The 27,445-nt window shown below is 35.1% G+C and overlaps 1 protein-coding gene across 1 annotated transcript; it reads right to left on the bottom strand.

Annotated features, from left to right (window-relative positions):
• LOC119643953 lies at nt 1-27,445 on the bottom strand. The gene is given in 7 exon segments (XM_038043461.1): nt 1-4,514; nt 5,110-6,276; nt 6,330-11,493; nt 11,496-15,578; nt 16,641-16,707; nt 16,774-16,997; nt 25,927-27,445. Coding segments are annotated over 6 exon segments (12,840 nt in total). The 5' UTR covers nt 16,950-16,997; nt 25,927-27,445; the 3' UTR covers nt 1-2,331.

Raw genomic sequence — 27,445 nt, 5'->3', positions numbered from 1 at the left:
TATTGTTTATATTAAAATCATCGTAAAAACTTCCGCTCACCTTTATAGCTGAAGTTATTATCAGAACTTATTGTTATATTAAATTTCGGCAGAGAATGAAAAAAAAAAAAAAATTAAAAATAAATGTTTTTTTTTTTTAATTTAATGCTCTACGCGATTTACTTTGTGATGCTTACTTTTGCTTCTGTTCAGACTTTACATTTTATGGTTGCTCTTTTTATGCAGTTCTTTACAATTCCTTTATTATTAATTTTTCGTCTCACATTCGTATTCATTTGCCGGATTTTGACATTTTCTGTTGTTCCCATTTCACTAATGCTAATAGCAGGCATGAAGCATTAGCGTTTTATTTAAAAAATAAAAATGTTGCCAATGCCTTAACACTTCGGTAATTCGGTCATTTTAATTGAATTAGAATAAAAGTTACTGGGGAACATTTAACGTATTTATTTCTCATTTGAATATGACCAAAATCTATCCAGAGTGAATATGTGTATCATGTCCAGGGTAATACCGCTTTCCTGCTGGCACACAGCAGGAAAGGCCTGCCTAAACCTTCCGGATTTCCTCCAGTTACACAGCAATTCGACAGTCGCGACCTTTTAAGCTAGAAATCGTCAGACGGAAATCTGTGGATCACCGGACATATATGAGACAATTTTATGTGTCAGCTCAACAGCGTCTGTTCTCACAAAATTTCAAGGTGGGATTGAAGAAAACTTGTGCACTCACTTATCTGTTGATCACAGATTAATTTAAAATCCAAAACGCTCCATGATAGCTCTTAACAAAGGCTCATCTCGATTTAACTTCAACTGTTGATCGTCTCACATATCGAGAAACCAATTGCTGTAAATCTCAGATGTTGCTTATGCGATGCTGTCATGATTTGCCTTTCTCATCATTACCATCAATAAACCCCACCAGACAATTATGTCTTGCAGAGCTTAACTCCTACATTGCGCTAATCTTGTTTCTTTAAAAGACGCCCTTTTTAAGAAAAAATTTTTCTTGCAGATCCGTAAGTTTGCAAGCAAAAGTGGGCATATATTGGAACACAGAACATAGTTCAAAAATTCCATTTTATAGGTTTTAGTTTATTTTAAAGAGCGCTGTACTTTATACTACTTGCACTTACCACAGAGAGATTATTTCATTTCCATATCATATATACGAATATACATTGTGAAGCCATCAACCCTTACTATGCAGATATTTGTGAGAATGTTTAGTCTATAATTTGTTGGTTCGTAGTACTAAAAATTGCGAAAATTACTTCTCGTAATAATTTAGACTAAGAGCTGAAATTGTGTGCACAGGAACGTGTGACCATTACAACAAACAAATAAAAATAAAAAAATTTTTATTTCACTTTCTATCTGCTTATTTTAAGCATAGTCTTTTCATTTCTTAACGTATTCCTAGAGATTTCGAAAACCACTTTATTAATTTTATGCAATTAAGTAAATACATAAGGGATTCCGTTTAAAACGCATGATATTTGAAAATTGTAGGTAAATTTTGAAAGTAAGAAATTTTATGTATAACTTGCAACGGGGATAAAGACCGTGATAACTCTTTTTTGGAAAATTATATGCAGCCACAATTTGTCTAAACCAAGCATTGCCGGTGCCTTCTGCCCGCATTGTATGTAAATGTTATCATATAGTCCTTGCACGTACCAGGAGTTTCGGACGTGAAGTACTTTATTATTAACTCGTTTTTAACGCTTGATGTCGTTATTTTTTTATCGCTCTATTGATTTTCACTTAATATAGTATATTTTTATAAAAATTTATTCACAAGATTTTCTAACAAAAATTCGCTTCACCGATCTCTACTTCATTCGTTTGGTTATTCCTTACTTTAACTATAAAAAATGATCAAATTTAAGGGAAATAAAAGGAAAGTAATTCTGATAATTGAAATATTTTCTTTATAAAATAATATTAAACAAGTCGAAAATAGTAATAAGTACTAAACTATAAGTAAAAAGTGAGGTTATGCGTATGTAACTTCAACTAACGTAGAAGACATGTTTACAGGTGCTATTACAAAAATCGATCTTTCAGTTTGGAGCGATCATTTGTATGAAATGATAATAAATTTATTAATAACTATTGAAAGAGTATTTAAATCACCGAGTGGCTGACAATATACGAAGGCGTAAATAAACATGGTACATATAATATACGCAATTATAGTTACTTTATAGATAATTCGTATTAAATAAGAGTAAATATCTTAAAAAGGAAAGCAAACAAAAGCATATGTTTAATAAATTTAAGATTACAAAAGTACAAATTGAGGTTAAGTATACATACGCTAAACTCATGTATAACGAAACTTTTGATTTGCAGGACATGCCTTCGTTACGTGCTTATAATTACAATAATTTTGATCATATTTATGTAAAATGAGACGAGCATCTATATTGAATAATAATTTAAACTTATCTATAGTTATTGGAGTATCTAAGCCACCTATAGCGGCTTTCGTGTAGATTTTAGATAAATCCACGTTATTCGCTGGCTTGCCATAAAATGAGAATGGCTCCATATCCGAGTTAGGCGGGTGTGTATGCGTAGCATCGGAGAGTTTGCGTTTTTTGGTAGCAAGAGTTTCTTTTACTAAGCATGAGGAAGAACAGTTGGAATTGTCAGAGTTGAGGTCTATACAGCATTCGTTCGTTATTGTACAACGACGTTTAGTAACTTTCCTAGTTTGTAACGTAGAGTTCTTATCTAACGTAGAAATTCCTGTTGTCAATGGCGATTTTCTTGCAGATGCCTGCATAGACCAGGGATTTTCCTCTTGGCCTAAAGCCACTGTACAACGTCTTTGCGTTATTTTCTTGGGTTGTTGTTCTTTAACCGCCGATAAAGTTTCTTCTATCGATTTAGTTGTAGAAATTGTTCGCTGTATTGGGCTGGGTGGTTTCAACATAGGCCATTTAGCTGTCTCATTAGAATCCACTGCTATTGTACATCTACGCTTTTTAATGGCTTTAGCGTGCAATTCAACCGCCGGTTTTTGTTCTTGCTCCATTTTAGCTACCAAACGTCCCAAAGATAGTCGCGGTATGGGTGGTTGTTGTGAAGTCTTACACAGATCGCAATAAACTTGATGTATGATATTTAATGAACCATATTTACATTTAAGCACATTCCTTTTATTGACCACCAAACCATTAGGAAAGAGAATATAAAGCTGTAGCAAGAACTTTCTAATATCCTTAAACGGAAATATATCTTTAAATTTTCGAATTCCTTCGCGGTGTTCACTGTAGCAATGTTGCATGTACACTTCGAATGAATTTTGTGGCTCTTGGCAAAAATGACAGCATTTAAATTGACCATAATGACCAATCATGTGACGACAAGCTTCGCCCTCAGAGACATTAGCATATTGACAAAACACGCAACAATAAATCAACTTCTCTGATAACTCACGGAATGAGAAACCCTCTGCTTTCGAATGACGTTCGCTAGCATGAGCTACAATCATAGTACGATTTGCAAAAATCTCATTACATATGCAGCACTGAAGAAACTTTTCAGTGCTTCCTAATTTTAGTAGATATGCCATTTGTAAGCCATGCTCAATTCGCAAATCCTGCGGTTGATGACTTCTACGTTGGTGGTGCTTGTACAACTGATCCGGAGTATTACAAGAGAATGAACAGTAGCCACATAGCAATTTGTCTTCAGAACACCGTGTCTGTACATCTGCAGCACAATAACGAGCACCGTGGACGTTTGTTAAATGGATTCGCATTTCTTCGTGAGTGCCAACAAATTGACGGCACTCTGCACAAGAAAAACGTCTGAGCAAACGAAAATAGAAAGGCTTAGCCTTAGTCTCGTCAGAGTTATGCTGTTGAGACCAATGTTCCTGTTTTAGCTCCGCAAAATTTTTCGTTTTATAATTGCAGTGTAGACAACCGTATTCGAATGAATTCATGAATGATTTGTCCAAAATCTCTGTACTCCCTCCATCAACCAGTACTTCCTCTTCTAATGTATTATTAATATCGTCATCGAATTCATCATCTTCAGCAGAAACGAATCTTCGACGATTTCTTTCCGATTCCTCTTCATCTTCCATAAGAATACCGCGAATGTGACGCACCCGTGTAGGATCGTTGCGTTGCCACAGTGGCCGAGTATCAACAGCGTTAGTTTCATCGCCTTGCGAGTTGACTGCCCTATGATACATATACCGAGCCTCTCTCGTCTTACCACTATGCTTTTCATCAATGTGGTATAAAATTTGTGACAATTGCGTTGATCCGAAAGTACAATGAACACATTGATACTGGTGCTTTTGGCCATGTTCAGCAGAACAATGGCTTTGTATTTGATTTAAGGTTACTGCTCGATGGTCACACAAATCGCACACCCACTTGTGTTTAGATTTCGTCGATATCGATGGTTGCGATGACTCAGCATTTTGCGGACGAATTGCGATGGTGTTGGAACTTGATAAATCAAGAGTCTCTTTGTACTTCTTCCCTAAATAAACAAAAGTTGAATATAGAAAGTGAGCTAAGATTTCAAAAATTGTGGAAGCAAAAGCCACACCATCCGATAAAAAACGGACTTTGTTTTAAAAACGCAAAAAATCTGTACGAACATTGTACTTATGAACAGTGTAACTGCTAACTGGAATAAAAGACATAAGAAGCATTCACTCAGCGGATGCTGTCGATACTGATGTGGGAGAAAGAAATAGGGAAGGATTGACATTGTGCGGCGCATATGCTCGAGAATTAAGAAAACTATTGATGTTTTTGATATAAAACCAAAGAGCCGAGCAACAATTAAAGAAAAATAAAAATAACATTAAAAACAAGTCTATTACAGATTTAAACACACATCTTGTGCGTTGCGTCCAGTTCATATCTCCTTCTCTTCCCCCACTACTATCTGACCGACATTGCATAACACAAATATAGCTCATTGCCTGCCAATAAAAATAATATCCAATGTCCATTATGGTTAACGAATTAATTATCTCGGAAAGCAATATTTCAAGAATACTGTATTGAAATTACTGCAATATATTCCATATTAAACTTCGACGACAGCAAAGTTCAAAACCACTTACCAGTATATAGAGTCGAAGTGCAGGTGCCATCAGCTTCTCCGACCTTTACCCGTTCATGTTTGATAAGATTCACCTTTTGTGTAGCATGTTTCTCATTAATGTGGCGCTCTACCAAAAAACGTAAATAGTGCAAGTAATTGCATTCTTCACAGCGATATAATTCAGGGCCATGAAACTTTAAATGGGCGATAATACGTTCAACGGAAAGTCCACGTTTACACACTTCATTTTCGCAGAACGGACAGCGATAGATCATAATTTTACAATGTAAAGTAGTTAAATGTGAACGAAAAATTTCTTCAGAAAGTGTGAGGTATTTACAGCTCAATGCACCGCAAGTGTAACGTTTGGAATCATTGACATAGGTAAATGGCATTTTGTAAACAGGTTTCGTGAGGGTAGCAGCACTATGCGGCTCTTTGCTATGAGGAGCTAAGACCGAAGATGAAGCCAAGTTAGTCATCTTATCAAAAAATTTCTCATTGGTATTGAGACAAGGTACAGGATTGACGGGATCAACACTGGCCACTTTCACTATATTAGCTGCACCAGTTTTTCCCGCAGCCTCAGTTTGTTTATGCATTAGCAGATGTCGATACATATTGGTACGTACTTTTGTACGATACTCACACTCACCACAATTTATTTCTCTCTGAAATATTGGTTGTATAGGTAGCAAATCAATTTCTGTTGACTTAAAGTGAGTTTTTGACGTAGCCTTTTTGCGCTGCCATTCAGCTATCAATTTCTTTCCAAATTCTTTGACGTCACGTTCTTCCAATTGTTGCGTGTATACCACATAATAACTATTTTCGGCTGATAACTCCTGTTTTTGGCCTTCCTTGTAGGTGAAGTTCAACAGTAGAGTGGTATTCATATTCAACGTATGCCAATGAGTTTCGGTAAAATGCCTCAGCATTTGACCAGGATTAGAGGCGGTTTGATCACACAAATAACAAAAGAAACGGCTGCGAGCATGTATTTTAATATGTGCCTTTAAACCGGCTGGTCGCTGATACTGAACGGGACAATGAGGACATTTATAGTAGTATTTCAAATCCTTAGCATAGCCCTTCGTGCTGGTGTGATATATAACGTGTTGATTAAAGGTACTCTCACTCAAAGGGGTTAAGCACTCCTTTAGTACGCAGCGATAAAGTTTGTTTTCTATAAAAACAAATCTAGAAAGTTGTGTATAAACGCATTATTTTGTAACTTACCAGACAGGCCAGTAGGCGCGACTATTTCTTCTATAGTTTCTGATAGTTTTTTCAAAAAAATTTCTTCATCGCTCTCGGATGACGATTTCTCAGTGGCTACAGTTGCAGTATGTTGGACATGTTGGGTGCTATTACTATTGTTAGTCGCGTTTTTTGAGTTCGTTTGGTTTCTTAAAATGTCTTGTATTTTACGGCTTAGTGTAGAGGCAGTATCTTTCTCTCCTATCCCAGTGATACTTCCATTGACACCCGTTTTGGCGATGGCATGCGCTTCTTCGGCGTGCTTCATGTAATTGTCCACGCTGTCAGCTTTATATTGGCAAAAACCGCAGTTTAAGTACTCACGCTTCAAACTTAAATTTCGTTTCTCGTGAAAGCGCAGATGGTCACTCATAGCCACAGGGACTCGCGTTAAGTATTTGCATCCATTGCCCATACATTTGAATTGCTTTGAACCTTGTTGCAACTGTTGTTGTGGCACTGCGGTTGTTCCTGAATATGGCGATACTGGCGTTCGTTCAGCATTAAGATTAGCAGAGGAAATGGAGATATTTATACCCAATTGAGGCTCTTGCGTTTGACGACCCTCGTATTGAGCGGATAGGGTTTGTGTTATTACAAAATCGCCCGCTCGAGCTTGGGCTACTGGTACTGTCTCTGACACCACAATAGGTTCTGGTGACGACGATGTCGCATTTGTATGAGTTGGTGCAGGATTTCTGGTAGATTGATTTGGCGTCATAAAGATTTGTGTCATTTCTTTGGAAGCCGCCAAAGCCTCAGCCAAATCTTGTCGTTCTCTAGCAATGTGTTGGCTCCATAGACTTCCTGCTTTAGTGTTTAAACTGCAAACATTCATAATTTTTGGCAACTGGGCAGAAGTAGCAGAAGTCTGCAATGATGGTGGTGGTGCTGTATTAGTTATTCCTTTTTGCTGCTGTTGTGCCCCTAAGCTAACGACTTGGGATATCTGCAAGTTAACTAAAGGATCTAGCGGTGGCAAGTCATCCATTAACAAAGGTTCTGTTATGGGTAGCAAAGGTGGTGCAGGCATTTCTTTAGTCGGTGGGCGAGGCTTGGCATTCAATAAAGCCCCTAATAATGAATTTGTGGGTGAGTTTACATTTGTGACGTTCGCAGTTACAATGTTTAGAGAATTTTCTGAACTTGTCGCCGACAGACAATCCCCAGTTAACCTTCTTAATTTAATACGCGGTCTTTCTTCACTTGCTCCACTATTACTGTTGCTGTTGCCGTTAGCTAAAAAGTCTTTCTCAGTCTCTTTCACAAGTTTTGCGTGTTTTTCTACCATGTGGCGGATTTCTTTTATTATAGGATGATCTTCATTGGCTGTTAAAATCTGGGTTTGACACATAGCGCAATATCCACTCCAACGGGTTTCAGCATGTTCCAGCATATAGTGATTTTCCAAACCCATCGAATCATTAGAGAACAGGAAGGAACAATTATCTAGCAAACAATAAAATTTAAATTTACTGTCTGCATTAGTCATCAACGAATAGCCAACATGTTGTATACGATTCGTCACTGTCTTATGGGAACTTGAAATTGTGACTTGTTGCTGTTGCTTTTCCTCTTGCGCTTGCTGTTCATTTATGAAATCTAAAGCATCTTCAATGCTAGTTTGATGATCGCCTGTATCAATGCACAGAGGCTGATCATTACCGCTAAGATCGGCGTCCAAAATTGAGGAAATGTCGTTAAGATCTTGTAACGGTTCTAACGGAGCCAACTCGGGGACTAATTCAATGGGATCATGGCACGGAGAATCAGGCAAAAGATCATCTATAATATTGATAACCGGTTTAAAACCTAGATTGCAGCTACTTCCACTAGCATTAATAACAATTGACTCCTTTTCTTTGACTGCCCATGCCTGCGATAAAGATAAAGTCTCCTTATTGTCCTTAGTGCTCTTTTTTTTACCAAAATATACTACAGGTTGAGTAAGCTTTTTGGGCTTGGCTCCTTTGAATATAAATTTTTGAAATAGACCTTTATTTTTTGTTTTACCACCACTAGCAGTACACTGCACTGCTGAAGTACAGGTACTAGGAGCTGATTCTGTTATTTCAATGTCCTCCCAGTCTTCATCATCTTCATTACCGGACACCATAGCCGAATCTGATGGCGAAACCTCAGCTCTCAAATCAGGCAATATTTCAGGTGTCTTTTTAGTAACTTCAATACTCCGCATTTGGCAAGTTGATGTAGTAACTTGATCAGTTTCTTTCATATTCTTAAAGATTTGACTTATGCGTTCTGCTATAGAAGTACAAATAGTAGGTTTCTCGTTTCTTGGCGGTTGAGACGTTAAATCATCTAGTTGAACAAAGCTTTGTGCCAGAGTAACAGTGTCTATCGTAGGAGAATCTGTGCTATTACGACTGGTCACAAAAGCGTTGTCAATTGCTCTCTGTTGAGATGGTACCGTAGTTACCGCATTTGACGCATTGGGCTCGGTCGATACGGAAGGTTCGGGTCGATTTACATCCAACGATTCCAAGGATCGTAAACTTGATATTTTGCTTTCAACACAAGTTATTTTAGGTTTAGGCTCTTTAGTTATTGGAAGTGAAGGTGAGAGCCTTTTATTGCCCGATCTAGTTCGATTAAGATCTGTTATAGTTACACTAGTTTTCAGTATATTCAAAGGTTCTTCAGTTTCATTTACTGTTTCAACTCTCTTGGTGTTTGGGCTCACCATTTTGTCTTGCTTTCCTATGCCGACATTGGCAGCTGTTTCCAGTAAATCTGACGATTTTTCTGTTTCTTTTTTATTTTGAATTTCTACTTCTTCTTGTTTATTAGTTGCTTCCACATTTTCGGCTGCCTTAGCTGCTAAACATAGTAATTCGTCTTGCCAGTCCTGTTCATTGTCCGTCCTGGATGTCTTTAAAACTTCGGGAGCAGCGTTTATTACATCCTTCGGGCAGTTTTGTGTATTGTCCGGTTGCATCGCTGTTTCAGTCACGATGTTATCAACTTCGGTTTCACAGACTATCGGTTTTTTAATTGTTTGCTTGTCTTTGAGGCTATTTTCAGTACTTATGTCTTGTTGTGTTTGTAATTCCTGGATTGATGATTTCTCTACATCAGAATTATTGTCATCATCAATGTCAATAATTTCTTCTTCTGCTTTAATTTTCTTCCAAGCGTCTGCTTCTCTGGCAGCTGCCTCAAGTTCATCTACGCACTCTACCTCCTTGACATTTAAAAGCGTTATAGTGTAGCCAAGCAAGTCGACATTTTTTTCGTTTAAGTTATGTTGAAGAAGATAGTGACGCTCAAGATTACTTCTTTTTAGTTGCACAAAATTACATAAGTGGCATACATGAGCTTTCAGCCAATTTGATTCAGTCAACTTCAGTGGAGTGTTCAGCACTTTTGCGCCTTTACATGATTTATAACTTCCAACATGTTTACGAATGGTGGTCATCCTCTGACTGCCCCTAAAGCAATTTGAACACTCATATTTATATTCTGCAGTATGTTCCTGATAATGGGCTATCCATGTAGCCATCGTATTTATGAAATACGTCAAACAGAACGAGCAGCGATGGAACCAGGAGGGCGATTTATCCGTTCTTTTTATACCAAACAAAGGTTTCGCTAGTTTTCCTTGCTTGAATTTTTGTAGAATAATGGGAGCAAAACGCGATACATAATTTTCACAATGATGCAATCTATAGTGGAGCGCACTGCTATGAGCGCCTTGAAGCTTTTTCAAACAAATCATACACCAGTTGATATATTTGGACTGATTATGCCAATTAATGTTAGTGTTTTTCACGAGTTCAATACTTCCAACTTCAGGGTTTATTTTTGCAATTTCATCTATCGTTTGGCTCTTACGTTCCTTCTTTTGTCCCTTACTCGCATTCAGCTTTTTACTTTTTGGACAGGGTTTACTTAGTGTAACAGATTTTTCGGACCCCATTTCATTTAGATTATTATCTCCAACTTCCTTCGATTCCACATTTGACTTTGAGGAGTCCGCAGTTTTATCGTCAGTCTTATTACCTTTACTTTTACTAAGTTTTCCCTGAAATTTACGATTTTTCAAATCGTTGCTTCTCTTGTCTTTCCTTTCTTTTTCTATATGCTCCATTATTGTCTCATCTTCTCCACGCAACTTGATAATAGGTATCAATATGGGCAATTTTCGACTTTGTGAATTCTCTTGAACAATTGAAGTTGTAGTGATTGCACTAGAGTTGGTTTCATCCCCTGCGTCACTGCTACATAAGCAAGAAAACACTTGAACCTCGTCGTCGCTTATAGTGGTTTCATTATCCTGATGAATTTTAGATCGTCTCAATGATCTCCGCAAAGGAGGTTGAATGTTCTTAGATTTTCTACTTTTGTCTTTTTTGATTATGGCAGTCTTCACATCCGTTTCTTTAACAGGACAAATTTTCTGCTCATCTTCTTTTATTGATATCTTTTTTGCGTCTGTAATGTTTTTCTTTTCTTTGGTTTGAGCCATTAGAGTGCACATTCGTTTACCGGTGGCCGTTAGTACACCTTTGCTAATAAACATGTCTCGAATATCATCGTTTAAACGATCCAACTCGTTACGTTTTTTTTTCGCGCATTTTCTTCGACTTGTGTCTTCTAATTCGTTTAGTTCATCACAGTCTGATTCATTGTTGGCTTTTTCTTCTGGTGGCAACGTTTTCGGTTGTACGTTGGAATCAGCAGGAGTATCAACGTCTTTATCATGCTTTTCAGGTTTGGAATCGTCTTGTAGGGTTTGTGGCAAGTGTTCTTCATGATTTTTGATGGCCGACTCAATAACGGTTTTAATGAACTCAAATTTATCTTTATCCAAAATTTGCCTGAGCAAACTAAGAATGTGTTCTTTGTTAGAGTCTGGTTTGAAAATTTCTTGAACGAACTCATTTAGAAATGCATGGCGATTAGTTTCATCGTCTACGGGCGTAGGAGTAGGATTAGTTGATTTTGCACCTGAGCTGCTGGGTTCATTATCATCGGGCTGTTCAGTTCCACAAGGTATTAAGTGTTTTTTCTCTTGTTTTTCTACAGCCCTTAACGGAAGTTCCGTTGAAGTGCTGGATACAGCACTATTCTGATTTTCGAGCTCTTTATCTGTAGAGTTACCTGGTGCGATTAATTGCTGTGTGTCGTTTCTTTTTCAGTTTTAATTTCTTTAGCAATAATTACTCCTCCTGAATTCGCTTTCTTGCGATAATTAAGACCAGATCTAGTTTGCACGTCTTCTTTGTTTGCATTTGCCACCGTTTTCGTTTTATTCCCTTTAGGATTATTTTTAATTTTACTAAATTGATCTTTCTCATTATTACTAACGTCTTCTAAACTTCTAATATTCTCTCGTGTTGAAGCTTCTTTATTGTTAGCAATTGTATATTCTAAAGCATCTCCATGTCCCTTCTCCAAATTTTGTCGATCAGGTGTACACGTCTTCGAACGTCTGCCTCCCGTTTTCACATCTTTTAAGTTTTTGAATTCTTCACTTTTTTGGCTTATATTATCCTTTTTAGTTTCTATAACTCCTGTTGCACGTTTTTTATTAAAAATTGCTTTAACGTTTTGTGTCTCGTTAAAATTGATGGAGGCTCGAGTGCGTCGTTTCCCACTTATTATATTTTGAGTCGAAACTGTACAATTGTCATCCGTTTTCTGAAAAATACCCTCCAGGTTACGATTACGTCGTATCAATTGTGATGTCAGGTTTTCCTTACGCCATTGCTGCACTTGCACATCTTCGAAAAGCAAAGAATTTGACTCCCTTAGTTTCTCCTTATCGACCTCCGGCGCACTACCATAAGAAATCATTGTAGAGCGTCTCCGTAAAATGCGTGAAGCATTGAACAGTGCTGAACGCGACAAGTGTGTTGATTCTTCTCCGAAGCATTTGACACTTTCTTTGGATGTTACGTTAACAGTCGTATCAGAAGAATTTAAAGCAACTTCGCTTGAGCAACCTTCTGGCTTTTTAAATTCCGATTGGTGTACATCTACGTCATCTGCATGCCGTTGTCCTGTTTCTAATTTCTTGTCTGATTCTGAAGTTGGTAGATGCTCTTGCTCCTTGACCTTTGCTGGAGAAATTCGAATATTTTCAGTTTCGTTTGCGACATCGGTTTTAAGCTTTGAGTCCTGCGTCACGTTGAGCGATTCATTAATTTCCTTGCTGTTAATTTCTTGGTCTTTCATTTTTGGCGTAGAGGTTTCTCCTTCTGGAATCTTAGTAGAAGCCGGCAGTGAAAAATTTTCACTTATTTTATCTTTTCCTTTAGAATTGTTGTTAATTTTCGACGTTTTAGACATAGACAAATCATCTTCTTTCGATTTGATTGTATTTTTCTTGACCTCTTCCGAACGCTTCACCGAATTTAAGATTATTTTTGGAGTTTTAATGGACAGAGCTTTTATTAGAGATTTTTGACCAGTACTCTTGCAACTTTGTTCTCCTGTTTCCTCTTTCTTCTCTTCTCCCGTTGGTATCATGACGTTTGTCTGTTTGCCCGTCGCTTTTTCGCTAGCCTTCTCTGACGGCACAGATTCCGTCGTTTCCGACTTTCTGATTGGTTCTTCGCTCTTTTTTTTAGGAATTTTAAATTTGTTTTTATTAATAGCGAATTCCTTATTGCAAAAATTCTGAGTACGATACATTTTATCCAGAGCCGTTTCAGTAATCGAGCAAGATTTTTCTGGAATTTTCTTTTTACTATCATTTAAAGATGAAGCTTTCTTTGACGAATCTGATTTTTCTCCTTTGCCTTCTTTTGAGAGATTTGTTTCAGTTGGATTTTTTTGCGGAGTGATTACATCCGCCTCTTTCAATTTCTTCTCATCTGCTTTTTCCCCTACTATATTAACTTCAGCCTTTTTAGCCGCTTCTTGAGCTTTTGCTTTAGCTTCGCGAAATTCCTTATAAGTTTTGGGTTCGTTATCCTTAAACCTCTTTGATTCCAAATATTTCATGCGCTCCGTCTTATCGTTCAATGCAGCATTGAAACGATTGTTGGGTGTAGGTAGAAGCGCATCCTTTTTCATAAAGTTTTGTACAGATATTTGGGAACGCTGTTGTGTTAAGCTATTGGGCCTTGCAGTTTGAGGACCTTTAGGTTTTGCTATTTTGAGAATTTCCGAGTCTGAATCACGATTGTCCGCAGTATAATTTACAGAATTTATCTGTGTCCGCGTTTGGTTACTTACTCCCAGATTTGATCTCTGTTGTCTCCCGTCGCTTGTCCTTGGCGGGAAAGAACCTTTCCCTTTTGCCGTTTTAAGAGCATCGGAATCCGAATCCCAATTTTCCTCATCGGCATCCATAGAATTGTGCGATGTTCGATGTTGTTTATCGCTCATAACTAGTTTCTTTTCTTTAATTTTTGGTGACATTTCAGGTTCAGAATCCCAATTTTCTTCAGAGCTATAATCCGAAGGTTTGCTGCTGGGTTTTTTGGAAGATGTTGTTGTTTTACCAGTTGCTAATGTCGTTTCTTTCTTTTCCCACTGATAAGATATATCACTAGTTTTAGAAAACCCTAGAGAATGAAGATCCAAAGATGTTCGCGAAGCAGCTGCGTTTAACCTGGGATCGTTTCGAGATCCGCCGAATGGCTTTGGAATAGTCTTTGCTACAATTTGATTACACAAAAGGGGAGATTTTGTTAAAGTGGGCGAAATCTGCGTTGGTATGATAGAGTTGGTTCGCTTCAAACGTGGATCGTTTAAATTAATAGTAGGCAAAACATTTACATTATTAACTGTTACCGTGGGCAATTTGTTATTTGCATATGAATGTGCGTCCCTAGTCTTGGGAAAATACCCTCCACCGCTAGTACCATAGCTTTCATGCGATGAAACGGACCATTCCCTTTCTGAACGCGGGTGAGGATTGTATTTAAGAGCCAGGCGTTCAGTAGGGGTTCCGGACAGCGAAGAAGACGACGGGCTTGCTGGACTATCTGTCGAACGATTTAAAGTCGATGAAGGGATTTTTTTATCAGACCCTTCCAGCTTGGCTATCAATGCAAACTTCTTGCGCACAAAGTCTAATGATGATGAAGTCATTATAGGCGTATCATATTTAACTGAACGGGATGAATCTGGTTTTTTTGGTCTTCTTTGTCCAATTTCTGAAAGACTATTGTCCATGTTATCATCCGATGTTTCATTTAACAGGTTAGTAATATCACTAGCCGAAAGTGGTGGACTCTTCAACACTTCTGGTATAGGAGTAACACGCGCGGGTATGGATTTTGGTAAGGCTGAATGTGTGGAAGGCGATCTTGAGTCTTTTAATTCAGCAGGCTTTTCATTTTCAATTTTATTTCCTAAACGAGAAAATACCAATTTCTGAACACTCTGAGGTAATTCGCAATGAGTATTTTGTGTCTTTATATTATCGGTTTTTCTAGAATATTCATCCCATGATTCCCTCGGAGAATAAGCTTCATTATCTTCTACAGCGTTATCAGATTTTTGCAAATTCGCAGAATTACGACAATGTTCTAGGACATCAATATTATTATTCGTAGTAAAACGAGCCGCTTTATTAAAAGAGGGTAATGAAGGGAAGTGTTGTCGAGTTACTTCAGACGATGGCGGTTCGGTTATAACCACTTTAACTTTTTGTATAGGCTCGGCAGCGTCTTGAGGTAGTTTAAGACAAGTCTTCGAATCTTGCCGATGATCATCGGGCGGTGACGATTCAGTTATGACGACTTTCACTTTTTGTACATATTGTTCATCGACTGACTTTGTTTGAAATTGTGAAGAACGCGATGATATTTTAGCAGATTCATCGATATTCCTATGACGATGTTTATCATGCTGGTGCTGATTGGACTCTCTTTGGGCTTGCGATATTGATGGTGAGTGATGTAGACTACTTTTCGTCTGCGCTCGTTCTTGAAAATTGTAACGATGATCTTGATCTTGACGATTATAGTAATTATGACGCTGAGACTGAGAACTACAAGGTTTTGCATGCATGCTTAAACGTTGGTGTTGATCACTGTGGTGATGATTGTAGTGATGAGATTTTCTCTCTTTAATTAATAGAGGAGAGCAACGTCTTTCAGTAGGTATTTCTACAGGTTGTGTATGCTCTTCTGAAGCATTTTGTTCTGGTGGCGGTGGACTTTCAGGTCCAGTCAAATCATACACATCTTGCTGGTTACCTCTTAGCTTATCCGAGATGATAGATTCGTCAGACTGCAATGTACGTGTCTAATTAAATATTTGGTGCATAAAATGATCCAAAAAAAAAAGAAAAAAATCTTAAATGAACAGCCTTGTTTTTTTTGCAAAAAATATTGTTCGAGAATAATTCTAATTCTTCTCGGTTCGTTTTCCAATAGAATTGTGTCTACCGCTACGAAACTGAACACGAGTTATACATATGCGTTGCGAGCTCAAATGTCAAAATATACGATGGTCGCACGTGTTTACATATAAGTGAGGTTTTGATCGCATTCTATATAGTATTCGCAGTACTAATGCCGTTCTATATAGAATCATTTGCATGTAGGGTTGTTTCAATTCCGTATAGCCGCACAAATGATGCCAAGTTTTTGCTTGACGAACAAAAATAATTATGCCGATAGTAAACAAATAATAAATGCTATTATAAAAAAAGGAGCGACTGAAAAAAAAATGTATGGAAGATAAGAAACTTACGAAAAGAAAACTAAAACAAGACACCAGAAAAGGTATATTTAAATAAAAGGAATCAATAAGTGTTCGCACTAGTAACTTTTTTAGTAAATTCAAAGTTTCATTTTTGTTAAGAAAATTGAAATTTTCTATTCACTACTTTTACTTAGTTTTGAAATTGAAAATTATATATTTTGCAGAAGAAGAGGCAAGTTAGAAATACTAATCCTTTATGAATTCCGCATCGTTTCTTGCTGACTTTTTATCCGAGTTCTATATATAATGTACCAAGCATAACTTTTGTTACACTGCAGCAATAGACGATGTAACGGCGTACGCTCTGTTCAGCACTATAGGTAGTCAGTTTTCGTCTTTCCCGCATTTTGCATTTGGAAGTTGCAAATAGTTATATTAACGTAAATAAAATAAAATTATGTGATAAGTATTTCATGAACTACACGGTTACGTTGCAATAATTCAATGCAAGCTGCAAGCAACGCCCTAAACGTTTAACACTTTGCATTATTATAATAATGCATATTCACCCATCTCTTAAAGAAGGAACTGAAAGCTCCTATATTTCCTTCTTAATATAATAAATTTCTTCACACGATACTAGCAGTCATCGTCACTTACCTTTTCAATTTTTGAATGTAATTTCATTAAAATATTTTCACATTTTAGCAAAGTCTCTAATTTTAGGCTAAAATTAAAAAAAAAAAAATGAATGATTTATTTTTCTAAATTTTATAAAATTAAATTCTTTTACCTTTTCCCTTTGTTTGTTAATAAATCAAGCAACATTTCCATTTTTTGCAATTGTGCTTTACGAGGATTATCCGGCTGCTCATCATTACTAAGTTTTAATTTACTGATGACCTTCTCCAAAAAGGGTAAGTACTTTTGCATTTCCTTAAATTTTGCTTCATACTGCATTTCGGTCATTGTTTCGTTAGTGAAAAGCTTAGATCAACCTCGTATTATAAAATTTCCCTGTAAAGAGAAGAAATGAACTTTAAAAAAAATGCACCACATATTTCGAACCGGGGAAACACTATTTCTATTCATACCCGTCCAACTTATATAGAGTTGATGACGCTCAAACTGTCGAACACATTTAACAGACAAGATTAAGAGCTGCATTTTTAGGTTTAGCTATATATATCTATATAAACAAGAACTTGAGACAAATCTAGAAATTGTCAATTTCGATCTCATCTAACAACGCAGACAGGTATAGATTCCCCTGTTTGCATCAATGAACACTATGTATGCGTGAAATTTAACTTAATGTTAACCAGTTTGAGATTTCACGTACACGGCAACACTTTTTATTTATGAGTAAACATAGAAATAAACCAAGAAAATGACTCAAAAAACATCTGGCTACAATGAACAATGAAGAGAACAAGCAAAACAGAAAGTCGCCTCGTCTCTTTCGTTATGAACATTCATATTTTACAAAACTTTATATTCCGACAATGTATTGCCCCCACATAGTCAAAAAATCGTATAAAATGAAAACATTTTTTAAAATTTTCTCTAAGCTTAGAAAGTTTCACATATTGAGATAACCTAATCATACTTCATTCATGACTATATCCGAAAATTTAATGTATATTTACAGTTTCGGTAAATGTTCCTTATCATCAAAACTTGTAAACTTATCGATGTAAAAATGGAAATTGTCAACATTGACACGAAAGTGGTACAAAAGCCTGGTCGCTTGAATTATTTGCGTACATTTTTGTTACCTATAATTAAAGAAACGATCGAGGACTTGCGCTTTTAACATTTCCAGGATCCATTCGAAATTAAAACATCGAAGTCACTGTTTGTGAAATACTAGGATTGCGGGAATCGCGATATGTTGCATTCGATTAAATTAATTGTTAATGCGTTCGCTTTTCCAAAGAGATCACCGATTATTTAGAGAAAATGGCTAAATTTGTATTGTTTATTCCAGCTTAAATTAAAATTTTAATTACTTTTGGTTTATCGTGGCAGGCTTTACTATGCAAGTTTATCGAGCTTTCAAAATTTGATTAAAACGCAGATGTATTTATTGAACATTTAAAATGTAATTAAAATTTTTAATGATATTCGACAAGCCGATATTAATAACAAAATTAACTAAAATGAGCACTCGCACCGTAAATCCCAGTGGGCGAATGCGAGAGTCACAATGCAAATAGCATTTAGTTCTATAGTCAGTTCAAAATTTATTACTCCTTCACTGAAGAACATGTTGCGGGAAATCGTCCAATATGAATGATATAATTCATTTAGGATAAGTGGATGCGCTTAGATGTGTTAGGTTCTTGCTGCCTAAGTGAATATTATTTCAGGAATAGTTACTGTATTGAAGAGCAAATTACGTTTGTCACTCAAACGTATATATATATATATATGTACATATTTTTGTTTAATGGTGATAGAAGAATCAATTTATCTGTTGAAGTCAAGGTTTTTCTTTTCACTTCTGTTCAGATAAGTTAAATAAATAAAAGAAATGAAGCCAAAGTATATACACACAATTATCAAAGGCAGAGTCTGGGGTTTTTAGTTTCTACGGCTATCCATGGAGTGTTGAAAAATGTTATAATAATGCAATTTCATCGGTCTCGTACATGCGCATCGCATTGTTGTTAATGCGCATTCGCATTAGTTTTCAATACAAGTTGAAAGATAAGTACTTGCGCAGAGCTCACAGCAGAAGAAACTTGAACGAAGCAATAGCCTCAGTCAAAGCCTGACTTTATTTGTCTTTTTTACATTATTTGCAGGAGCTTGCAAGTAAATGTTTATATCGAATTCGAAAAGTTTGTTGATCAAAGGAGGAAATTCGCTGATTCATTAACAACCCGCTAACGGGCAATAAAACTCCAAGCGGATTGCACTAAGTGTTGTTCAAATTTATATGCCGACTTTACAATTAAATGCATTAATTCTCATGAAAATAGTTTTTATAATAATATAATAAGATCAACAAAAGGCGTCGACTTTCGTAAATGAAACCCTCTGCTTTTGTTATTATTGGCTGTGCGTCATAGTGGAGCACTCTTTAAGTTTATGGATATAAAGGAGTAATAGATTATCATTTGTCAAATATTCTAGATATCTATCTAGTATGTCTTTTTGTTCTTATTGTTTCAGAGACATGTAAGCTTTTCGCTAAAGTCAATAGCCTGAGATGCTAGTGCTTTAAGACTTTAGTTTTAGAATTTATTTCTCCGGCTAAATTAATAAGAAGAATAGAGACCGTTGACGTCAGAGAAGAATCATCACTTCTCAAGCGATATACTAGAATCGATGTCGCAGTGAGAGGTTTCGATATATTTCATAATAAGCAAAGCATGTAATTAGAATATAGTATGAACGTTAGTATTCGTAACTTTCGACTTTCGGTTGGATGCACCTTGAATTTTACACCGATTTCTCAAATAATTTAGTTCAGACATGTATCCAGGTGGAAGTGTTTTACAGGTCTCAAAAATCGTATAACGATTGAACACTTAAAATTACACATTTGATCAGGGACAACAGTCCCTAGTATGCAACGGCGACAAATTGGCTACTTTATCTAAATGTTAATGCAAAGACACTAACGATGATTTATATTTTGGATACCCAAGGCTAGAACCAGTGGGGAAATGAATGATTATGGTCATGATTTGAATTTGAAGTGCCGCCGTTTATTGATTGATAGTGTTTTATTACAATTCACTGAGTGTTTCATTGTTATTAGACTAAGAAGTGTCCGAGTGAGCTAGAAATGCGAAATAAATTCGCTAACCGAAACATGTAGCTTTGAACCATCACTGTTTAAACAGTCAAGGGTATTCCCACAATATAAGCGTTTTCCCCAGAAAAATGATTACAGATATTGCTATAAATTCTAACAGTCATGCCTTTTAATATATGCAATTTGTCAGTGAAACTCCAAAAAAAAATTGTAAAGCCATGCTCGTGTTTTACTTCAAGTCACACACACACAAACTTCAATAACTAACCCCTTAAGAACAATTTTTCATAAATTATACAAAGCGTTATGTGGCAATATTTCTTCTTATCCTTAATTTCTCCCCTAAATAAGAAAGGAAGAGAATAGCGGCAACGACAATTACGGAAAATGGCCGAAGAATTCTTATGTAAAACATTCTCCATTTTTTTACCTGTTTTAACAAAAAAAAAAACAACTTAAAGGTACACACAGCCGAATGTACGCATATTTAAAATCTTCTTTGCAAAAATTATCGAAAGTTATTCCAGAAGATTTTTGTTTTTCTTCTGTTATAAATTTTCTGGTCGGTTCGGCACTTTAAAACTAATGTGCAAATGCGAACTTCGTGTTATATTATCTATTATTTCTTTTTTAAATGAAATACACACGCAACTACCCACGAATACAAATTATTAATAATCATATAAGCGAACAACCCTTTATTCATTTAAGGCTTTTAAAATAGTTCTACGAAACTTCTTAATACTTTTTTTTCAATTTTTTTGGCAATAAAATTAAATGGTCTGTTAATACGAATTTTATAAAATAAAGTATCGACTAGTTGAACGCAAAATAATAACTAAAAGATAGACGCCAAATGTATAAAAAGCAGCTAACGTAATAGTCAACTGCAGCAGAGCTGAAGCCGCAGCGAGCAAAAACAGCTGATTACAGCTGCTTATAATTCGCTTCGAGTTAAAATTTGTACTTTTTTATCTGCATTTGGCTTCGTGTTTTGCTTGGATGAGCTCTGTGGACTTTAGAGGAATGAATTTTTTCTCTTTTATTTTAAAGAAATGTCAAGAAAATTTTTGGGGGGTTAAGTTAGAGTTTTAAAAAGAAAATAAAATAATGTTATTTACGCATATGGTAACTGATTTGCAGAACTTTTTAATAAACCTTTTTACATATAATACCGTGACTAAGAATACTTTCAGGACGTTTCTAATCAATTATTTCCCTTTCCCTCTCTCACTGGCAAGTTTAACCGATGCATATCAGTTATGGAAGGCAAAAAGGAAAGAAATTTTGCCTTCTTTAGTTCCCAAAATATATTTTGTTTGAATCGTTGAAAGTTTAATCCAAACTTTTTAATATCTATTTATTATTTGTGAAAAGATTTATGTGCCTAATCTTTCCTCTTCTAGAACTCTTCGAAAAATAGAGATCCTAAGTCCTATATAAACAAAATTAAACCTGCTGTGAGTACGATCCGAAGTGAACCCGACGACGATAAATTTCATTAAATGAGCGCTTAACACAATGGTTTTCCATTACATTCTAGAAGCATACCTTTTAAAGTCTTTAAAATATGACAATTTAAAATTTGATTCAAGTATTTATCAAATTCAGAGGAAAGTTGCAAAATGGCCGAACTGATATCCCAATCATTAAAAATATTTGGACTATTTTTACATTCACTTGACATGTGGCAGGCAAGTTCGTATGAAAACACTGTTATAGGTATTGCAGATAGCTACATGACTTTATCATGTGGCCTATAAGGCTCAGAAAAGATCGAAAGTACACATAATTTTGAGCAGCAAAAAGATCTGACTAGTTTTCGCAAAATGCATGTATTAGCGAAAATTCGTTAGAGAAGTGAAGGGATGAGTCTTCAAGTTTCTGATTTCTATCTCCACTTTTACGAACGTGTGAGTTTCATTAACATGTTCAGTACCCTTTTTCATTATCTGAATATCACGAGGAGCGTACGTTGTCCGGATAAATATAGCGAGGATGTGAATGGCTTTAGTCAAAATCGGAAATCAAGACTATATTGTTTAAAAAGCTACTGCTGCCTCTGCCAAATGATTATCTTCAAATTAGTCGCAATGCAAACAGCTAAATTTATAATAAATTTATTAGACCGCTTAAGAATCATAAGTTTTGTTCAGAAGATAAGGGTTTTTTTGCGGGGGGTCTCCGACAATAAAGTTACTACATCATTGGAATGTGCTTGTGAGTGCACATTCGAATTTCGGTGATTTCGTTTAATTTCGATTTGTATCGGAATTAGTAAGCATATGAGTCTCCCCTTATTACTGATCCTTAATTCAGAAGAATGTCTTGTTTAAGCTAATAGAAAATCCGTGTAAAATATTAAAGCTTCGAATGTGGACTGCCGTAAATATTTGCTTAACAATCTAAGTTCGGCAACAAGAATTAGTGGGGAAAAAAAACACATAAGGCGAAATTGTGGAGCTTTTAAAGTTGCAACATTTGGTTTTAATTTTAACCAGAGTACTTTCAATAAATTCGATTCGATTATTGATAAGTTTCCAGAAACAACTCATACGATTAATAACCAATTCGATAATTTTTTATTCGCACTTTAACCATTTGAAACTGATTATTTCGTCCATATATTGTCGATATTGTAATCAAAAACCATGGCAGATCATGTCCCAGTTGCGTATTTCTTCAATATTACGAGATACCACTCCAACTGTAGTTGCACTACAAAGATGCCTTTCACATCGAAAAACAAGAGTAAAGTAGACAACGTAGGATATGTTGGCATTCTATAAAAATTTAATGTAAGTTGTATTATACCTTAGCGTTAGAAATTTAGAAAAAATTAGCTTTACGCACCCAGACACTTTTCGACGATTTGCAGAGGAAGATCATTTTGTCGGGTGTGATTATAGTCCAACAGTTCACTTTTTATTAAAACATTTTGATATGTGCATGAAAGTTACATATTTATCTGTTTGCAGAATTTGCGCGCGAAAAATGGACATAACCTTAAACTTACTTTTCTGATCTTTGGTTTAGTATACTTCAAGTTAAATTTTTCGCTTTAATATTTGGTAAACGACTTGCGCTAGTTTCTAATTTCATATTGTTATTTTCATTGACGGCACATTCGAAGTTATCTTTAGGGTCAGGCAGTAGGAACCAAGTCAAGGAATGCACACACAACAACAGATTTCTATCTAAGTAAACGGACCGCAATCCATTGAATTTGGTTAAGAAATAAGCACGCTTTTTAAGAACATGTTGATAATGAGAGGTTTCTCTCTAATTTTTACCAGAAGAGAAATATATTACGTCCTATGGGATAGGTAAAAACTATTCCGATTCCACAAATAACAGCCAACGACAACATAGCCGGAAAATATTTATACTTTTCATTATGTTGGAAACTGTTATAGGACTTGAAAAATATTTTCAAATGCGAACTCATTACGAAGTTGACTTCGTACGTTTCGCTCCTTGTTTATTTACTGAGATAATGAATGAGATGATGTCTCAAACACACTTTATACTAGGGTGGGTATACTCAGGTGCGAGAGAGAGCGATTAAAATTTTTCACCTATAAGGGGCAATCTTAGACTCACTAGACACCAAGTGCAACCATTTAACTCTATCGACCATAAAGTCGCGAACAAGTGGTAAGATGTTTAAAATGTTAGAAACTTCAAACAAGTAACAGAATTTTGTTCGTCTTGAGGCAAGTTTTTGATACTACTACGTACCTACTCGAATAAGCAGGAAAGGCAGTTCTGTTAGTTGTGCATATCGTAGTTAACCGATTACATCGACGCTTAGATGATCTTGTAAGATGTTTACGTAAGATGTTAAGATCAATCTCTGCTGTGGATTTTAAGTAACAATTTATTTGCTTTATTTAGAGGGTGATTGTAGACTTACCAAAGGGTATGCAAATTTTTGTTACGAAATTTCAACTGGCCGTAGAATATATTTTCACGAAGTTTTCAATCCGTTACGGATTATAAGTTAAAATTCTTGGTCTGGTGCTGGCATGATCACGGGGAGGATTTTAATATCGTTGTGAATCTGTCTGATATGTAGCCGCTGAGTAGGAATAGGTGTGATAAGTTTCAAGTTCTTATTTCAATACTTTTGATTTTGGATGACAGATGAATGCGTTCATAGAATCAACAGATTCTTATGCTAAACAAGAGCCGAATTTCATTATCGGTTCATTGACGCCTGCCTGTAGGTGTCACAAAGGGAGGATAAACCCAGTAAACCCTATAATTAGAGATTTATACGATAACATTGAAAAGATTGAAAGGTCGAATATTTCGGAAAAATTCGGGCAATATATTGATTTGCAGAACAGTTCCAAATCGTTTTCAATTTAAATGGAGAATGGAAAGAATTATGCCGAATGTTAGTTATTTACTACCACTTCGTAAACCGTATAATTTCCATTTATTGTGCCAAGTCTTAACATACGTTGCAGGTTTATACAACACATAGTTTTTTATTGCGCAAAAAAAAATTAGTTTTCAACTCAACTTCAAGTCGTTTTTCAAATTTCACATGAATGCTTATTTTCAATTCAATGGATTCAAAAATCTAATCGTGACGAAAAACGTGCCTAAAAACTGAATATACAAATGTTTATCTCGGTTTTGAGAATTCACTTCATAATATAAATTTTACGGTTAGATGATCTTGACATTTTAAATTGTACAAGGCAATTCTTTTTAAGCGATTGGATTAAATAGCGTCTTATATATCAGCTGAGATAGCAAAGCACTCAAAATTTCGTAGGATGACTATTAACAAACGAATTTATATCATTTTTAGATAGTACCAACTTTTAGATGAGTCCAAATTTCATAACATTACAACATTACAATTTAAAAGCTTGTTATATGCAGCATATTTTGACTTTTCCATAAGAAAGCTCGAGTGCTGCACAAAAAATCGAGCCATTGTTCAAATTATGTTCATGAAAACGCTATACTAAGGGCGAAGGAATTTACCGATCTTTCTTAAATACAATATAAAACAGATAGTAACCGTTGTTCAGAAGAGTTTAGAATCGTGAGGGCCTTATACAAATCAAACTTTGATAGCGTAAAAAAGGCTGCATATGATATTCCACATGTCTAATCCCTCTCGTACCTTAGATCTTATAGTTGGCTTAACTTAGAAAATATATTCTTGTCGCTAAATCGAGGAGCAATAAAGTATTTCGACGAAAGAACATTTCCCAAAAACCTACCCCATAGTGGAATCGGAATAACAAAACTACTGATATTTTAGTAAATATGTGTTAGAAAGACATTTCATTATATATTTTTACTTAATGTGATAAAACGCATAGTGATAGACTGAGGAAAGCCCTAGACCAAACACTTTTTATTCATTTCGTTAATAGCACGTACTCAAAATTATCATCCGAGGTTCCCGGAATACAACATAATTCTTACCAACAACCAATGTTGTTTGTCTACTTTTTTTTTTCATTTTGTTTATCCTTGGCGCTGGACGGCTTAATTTTTCTTAATTACTTCACATGTAATTAAGAAGAAAAGAACCATAAAAACGAGAGTAAAAATCACTTTGAGAATTTAAAAAAGCTGTGCTAAATCAATACCACAATCAATAGAACACTTTCTTTAGGTTTTGCAACAAAGTGGAAATCGTGACTTTCATTTATATTTTATACGTTTTCCCCTAATATAACTATAAATGAAATAAATTTTAGTGTACTTACCCTCAATTATTATTGGAAAACCATTTCTTTGGAGTCTTGAGGAAAATTATAAAAAACAATTAATTTACTTCACTTTCGACTTAAAATTCCTCAGATACTTGATTAGACTTGTTTTATTTGAAAGCTTTTGCAACGCAAAAAAAAAAGCTCGTTTCGCTTTTATTTCTTTTTTTTGACTTACTTCAGATAATTTAGGTTTGTATGCATATACAACACATTAAAAACTACTGGGTAGGGCACACAAATAAAAACAATTGCAAAAACAGTCATTAAAGAACTTTGTATGTATACTAGTTACGAATAAAAAAAAAACGAAAAAAAAAAACAAATATGGTAGACATGAACAAAGGAGAAAAACTCACGTTGTTTAATATATGCAAAGCACTTATCATCCAAAAGTATGGATAATATTCTAAAGTTAAAAGTTCTTACTTACCTTTAATTTCAATATGTATATTTTTTTTGAGTATTGAACAGTGTGCACTTGGGTCATAGGCACATATGTGCGTAAGCATTAATTATAAAAAGTAAAGGAAAATTATAAAACCAAAAAAATCCTTGTGTAGCTATGTAATCTAACAAGTTTTATTTGCATGATACATTAATAAATTTAGCAAGACTAAAAAATTGCTTTGCTTTAACATATTTCCTTTCTCGCTGCAGTTGGTTTTTTTTTTGCTAACGATGATTTAATAACCTTTTTTTTATATAACTGCAATAAAAAATAATAACTTTTTGTGATTCACGTTTTAGTAGTTCAGTAAGAATAACGAAAATCAACTAAACCGTTTTACTGAGGCAATGATGTTGTCAAGCATTTTTAGTTTTACTCGTCGCGTAACTCTAGGTACATATGGACTTAGGACTGAGACTGAGACAGCAACATGAACGTCAACGTGCGTAAGCAAAAGTGAATCGCACTCAAGGCGAAAGCAAAATAGATAAATGAATTCGCCGTGAATATCACTTCGTGTTATCGGCCTTCAAGTAAATGCTTAAATACGGGTGAGTTTCGTTTAAATTCTAATAGTTGCTTTGTTACCCTTGTACTGCGTAGTCGGTTTGATCGCTTTGACTGTTTGCTATCTATTTAGCAGAGGGGCAGAGGGTACGTATAAATGAAGCTACAAAGCGTATATATACTTACATATATATTTTTATGACGTCGTGTACAATATGGTTTACATAAGAAAAGTGTAGAGACGTAAAGCAACAGCACAAGTGATGAGATTTTAACATTTATACCTTAAAAATGTAATTAGCAAAAATTAGCCGTTTCATAAATACATCGTAAGTATAAAAATTTTTTTATATTAAGAAATACATTGTGTATATAAATGGAAAGGTAAGTAAACGTAAAATTCTTTTTAGTAAAATTTCAGAAAATTGGTTTTACAAGTGAAGATAGATAAAACATATGTTTGCGTAACTTGTGGAATTTTGATTAGGGTTGCCAACCAATTTATTTTTAAAGTATTACAAAACGAAACAAATATCTATAAAAGAATTAAATTCTTTGATTCGTTGCACTTAAAAAAGAAAAATAAAAGATAAAATTAAATTAAAAATGTAAAAATTGATTAATTTAGTAAATGATGTTGCATTATGTTTTGGTATGAGCAGTAAAAGCAACGAATAAATGAGAAATTTTGGAATTTGAAATGTTGGTTTCTTGGTGTTAATATTTAATATAATACAAGACGTGAATTGCTTTCGAATTATGTAATCTATGGTAATTGTGGTATCCAGGACATTGATATATATAGGTTCAAAATTGTAAAGCAGAACAATTTTGGTAAATCAAAATAAAAAATCGAATATGAAGTTAGTTTCTTTAACGTTTCAGAGATTAGTAGGTTCATCATTGGATGAAAATATCGAGGTAGGTTTATTATGATTTTTTTGTAAAATTTTCATTGTAACGATTTAATAGCATAAGGAATATATTCATTTTC

Source organism: Glossina fuscipes, unplaced genomic scaffold (genome assembly GCF_014805625.2).
Source record: "Glossina fuscipes isolate IAEA_lab_2018 unplaced genomic scaffold, Yale_Gfus_2 74578, whole genome shotgun sequence".
NCBI classification, from domain to species: domain Eukaryota; kingdom Metazoa; phylum Arthropoda; class Insecta; order Diptera; family Glossinidae; genus Glossina; species Glossina fuscipes.
The sequence above is the reverse complement of the archived record's forward strand: the minus strand, read 5'-3'. Positions and strand labels throughout refer to the sequence as shown.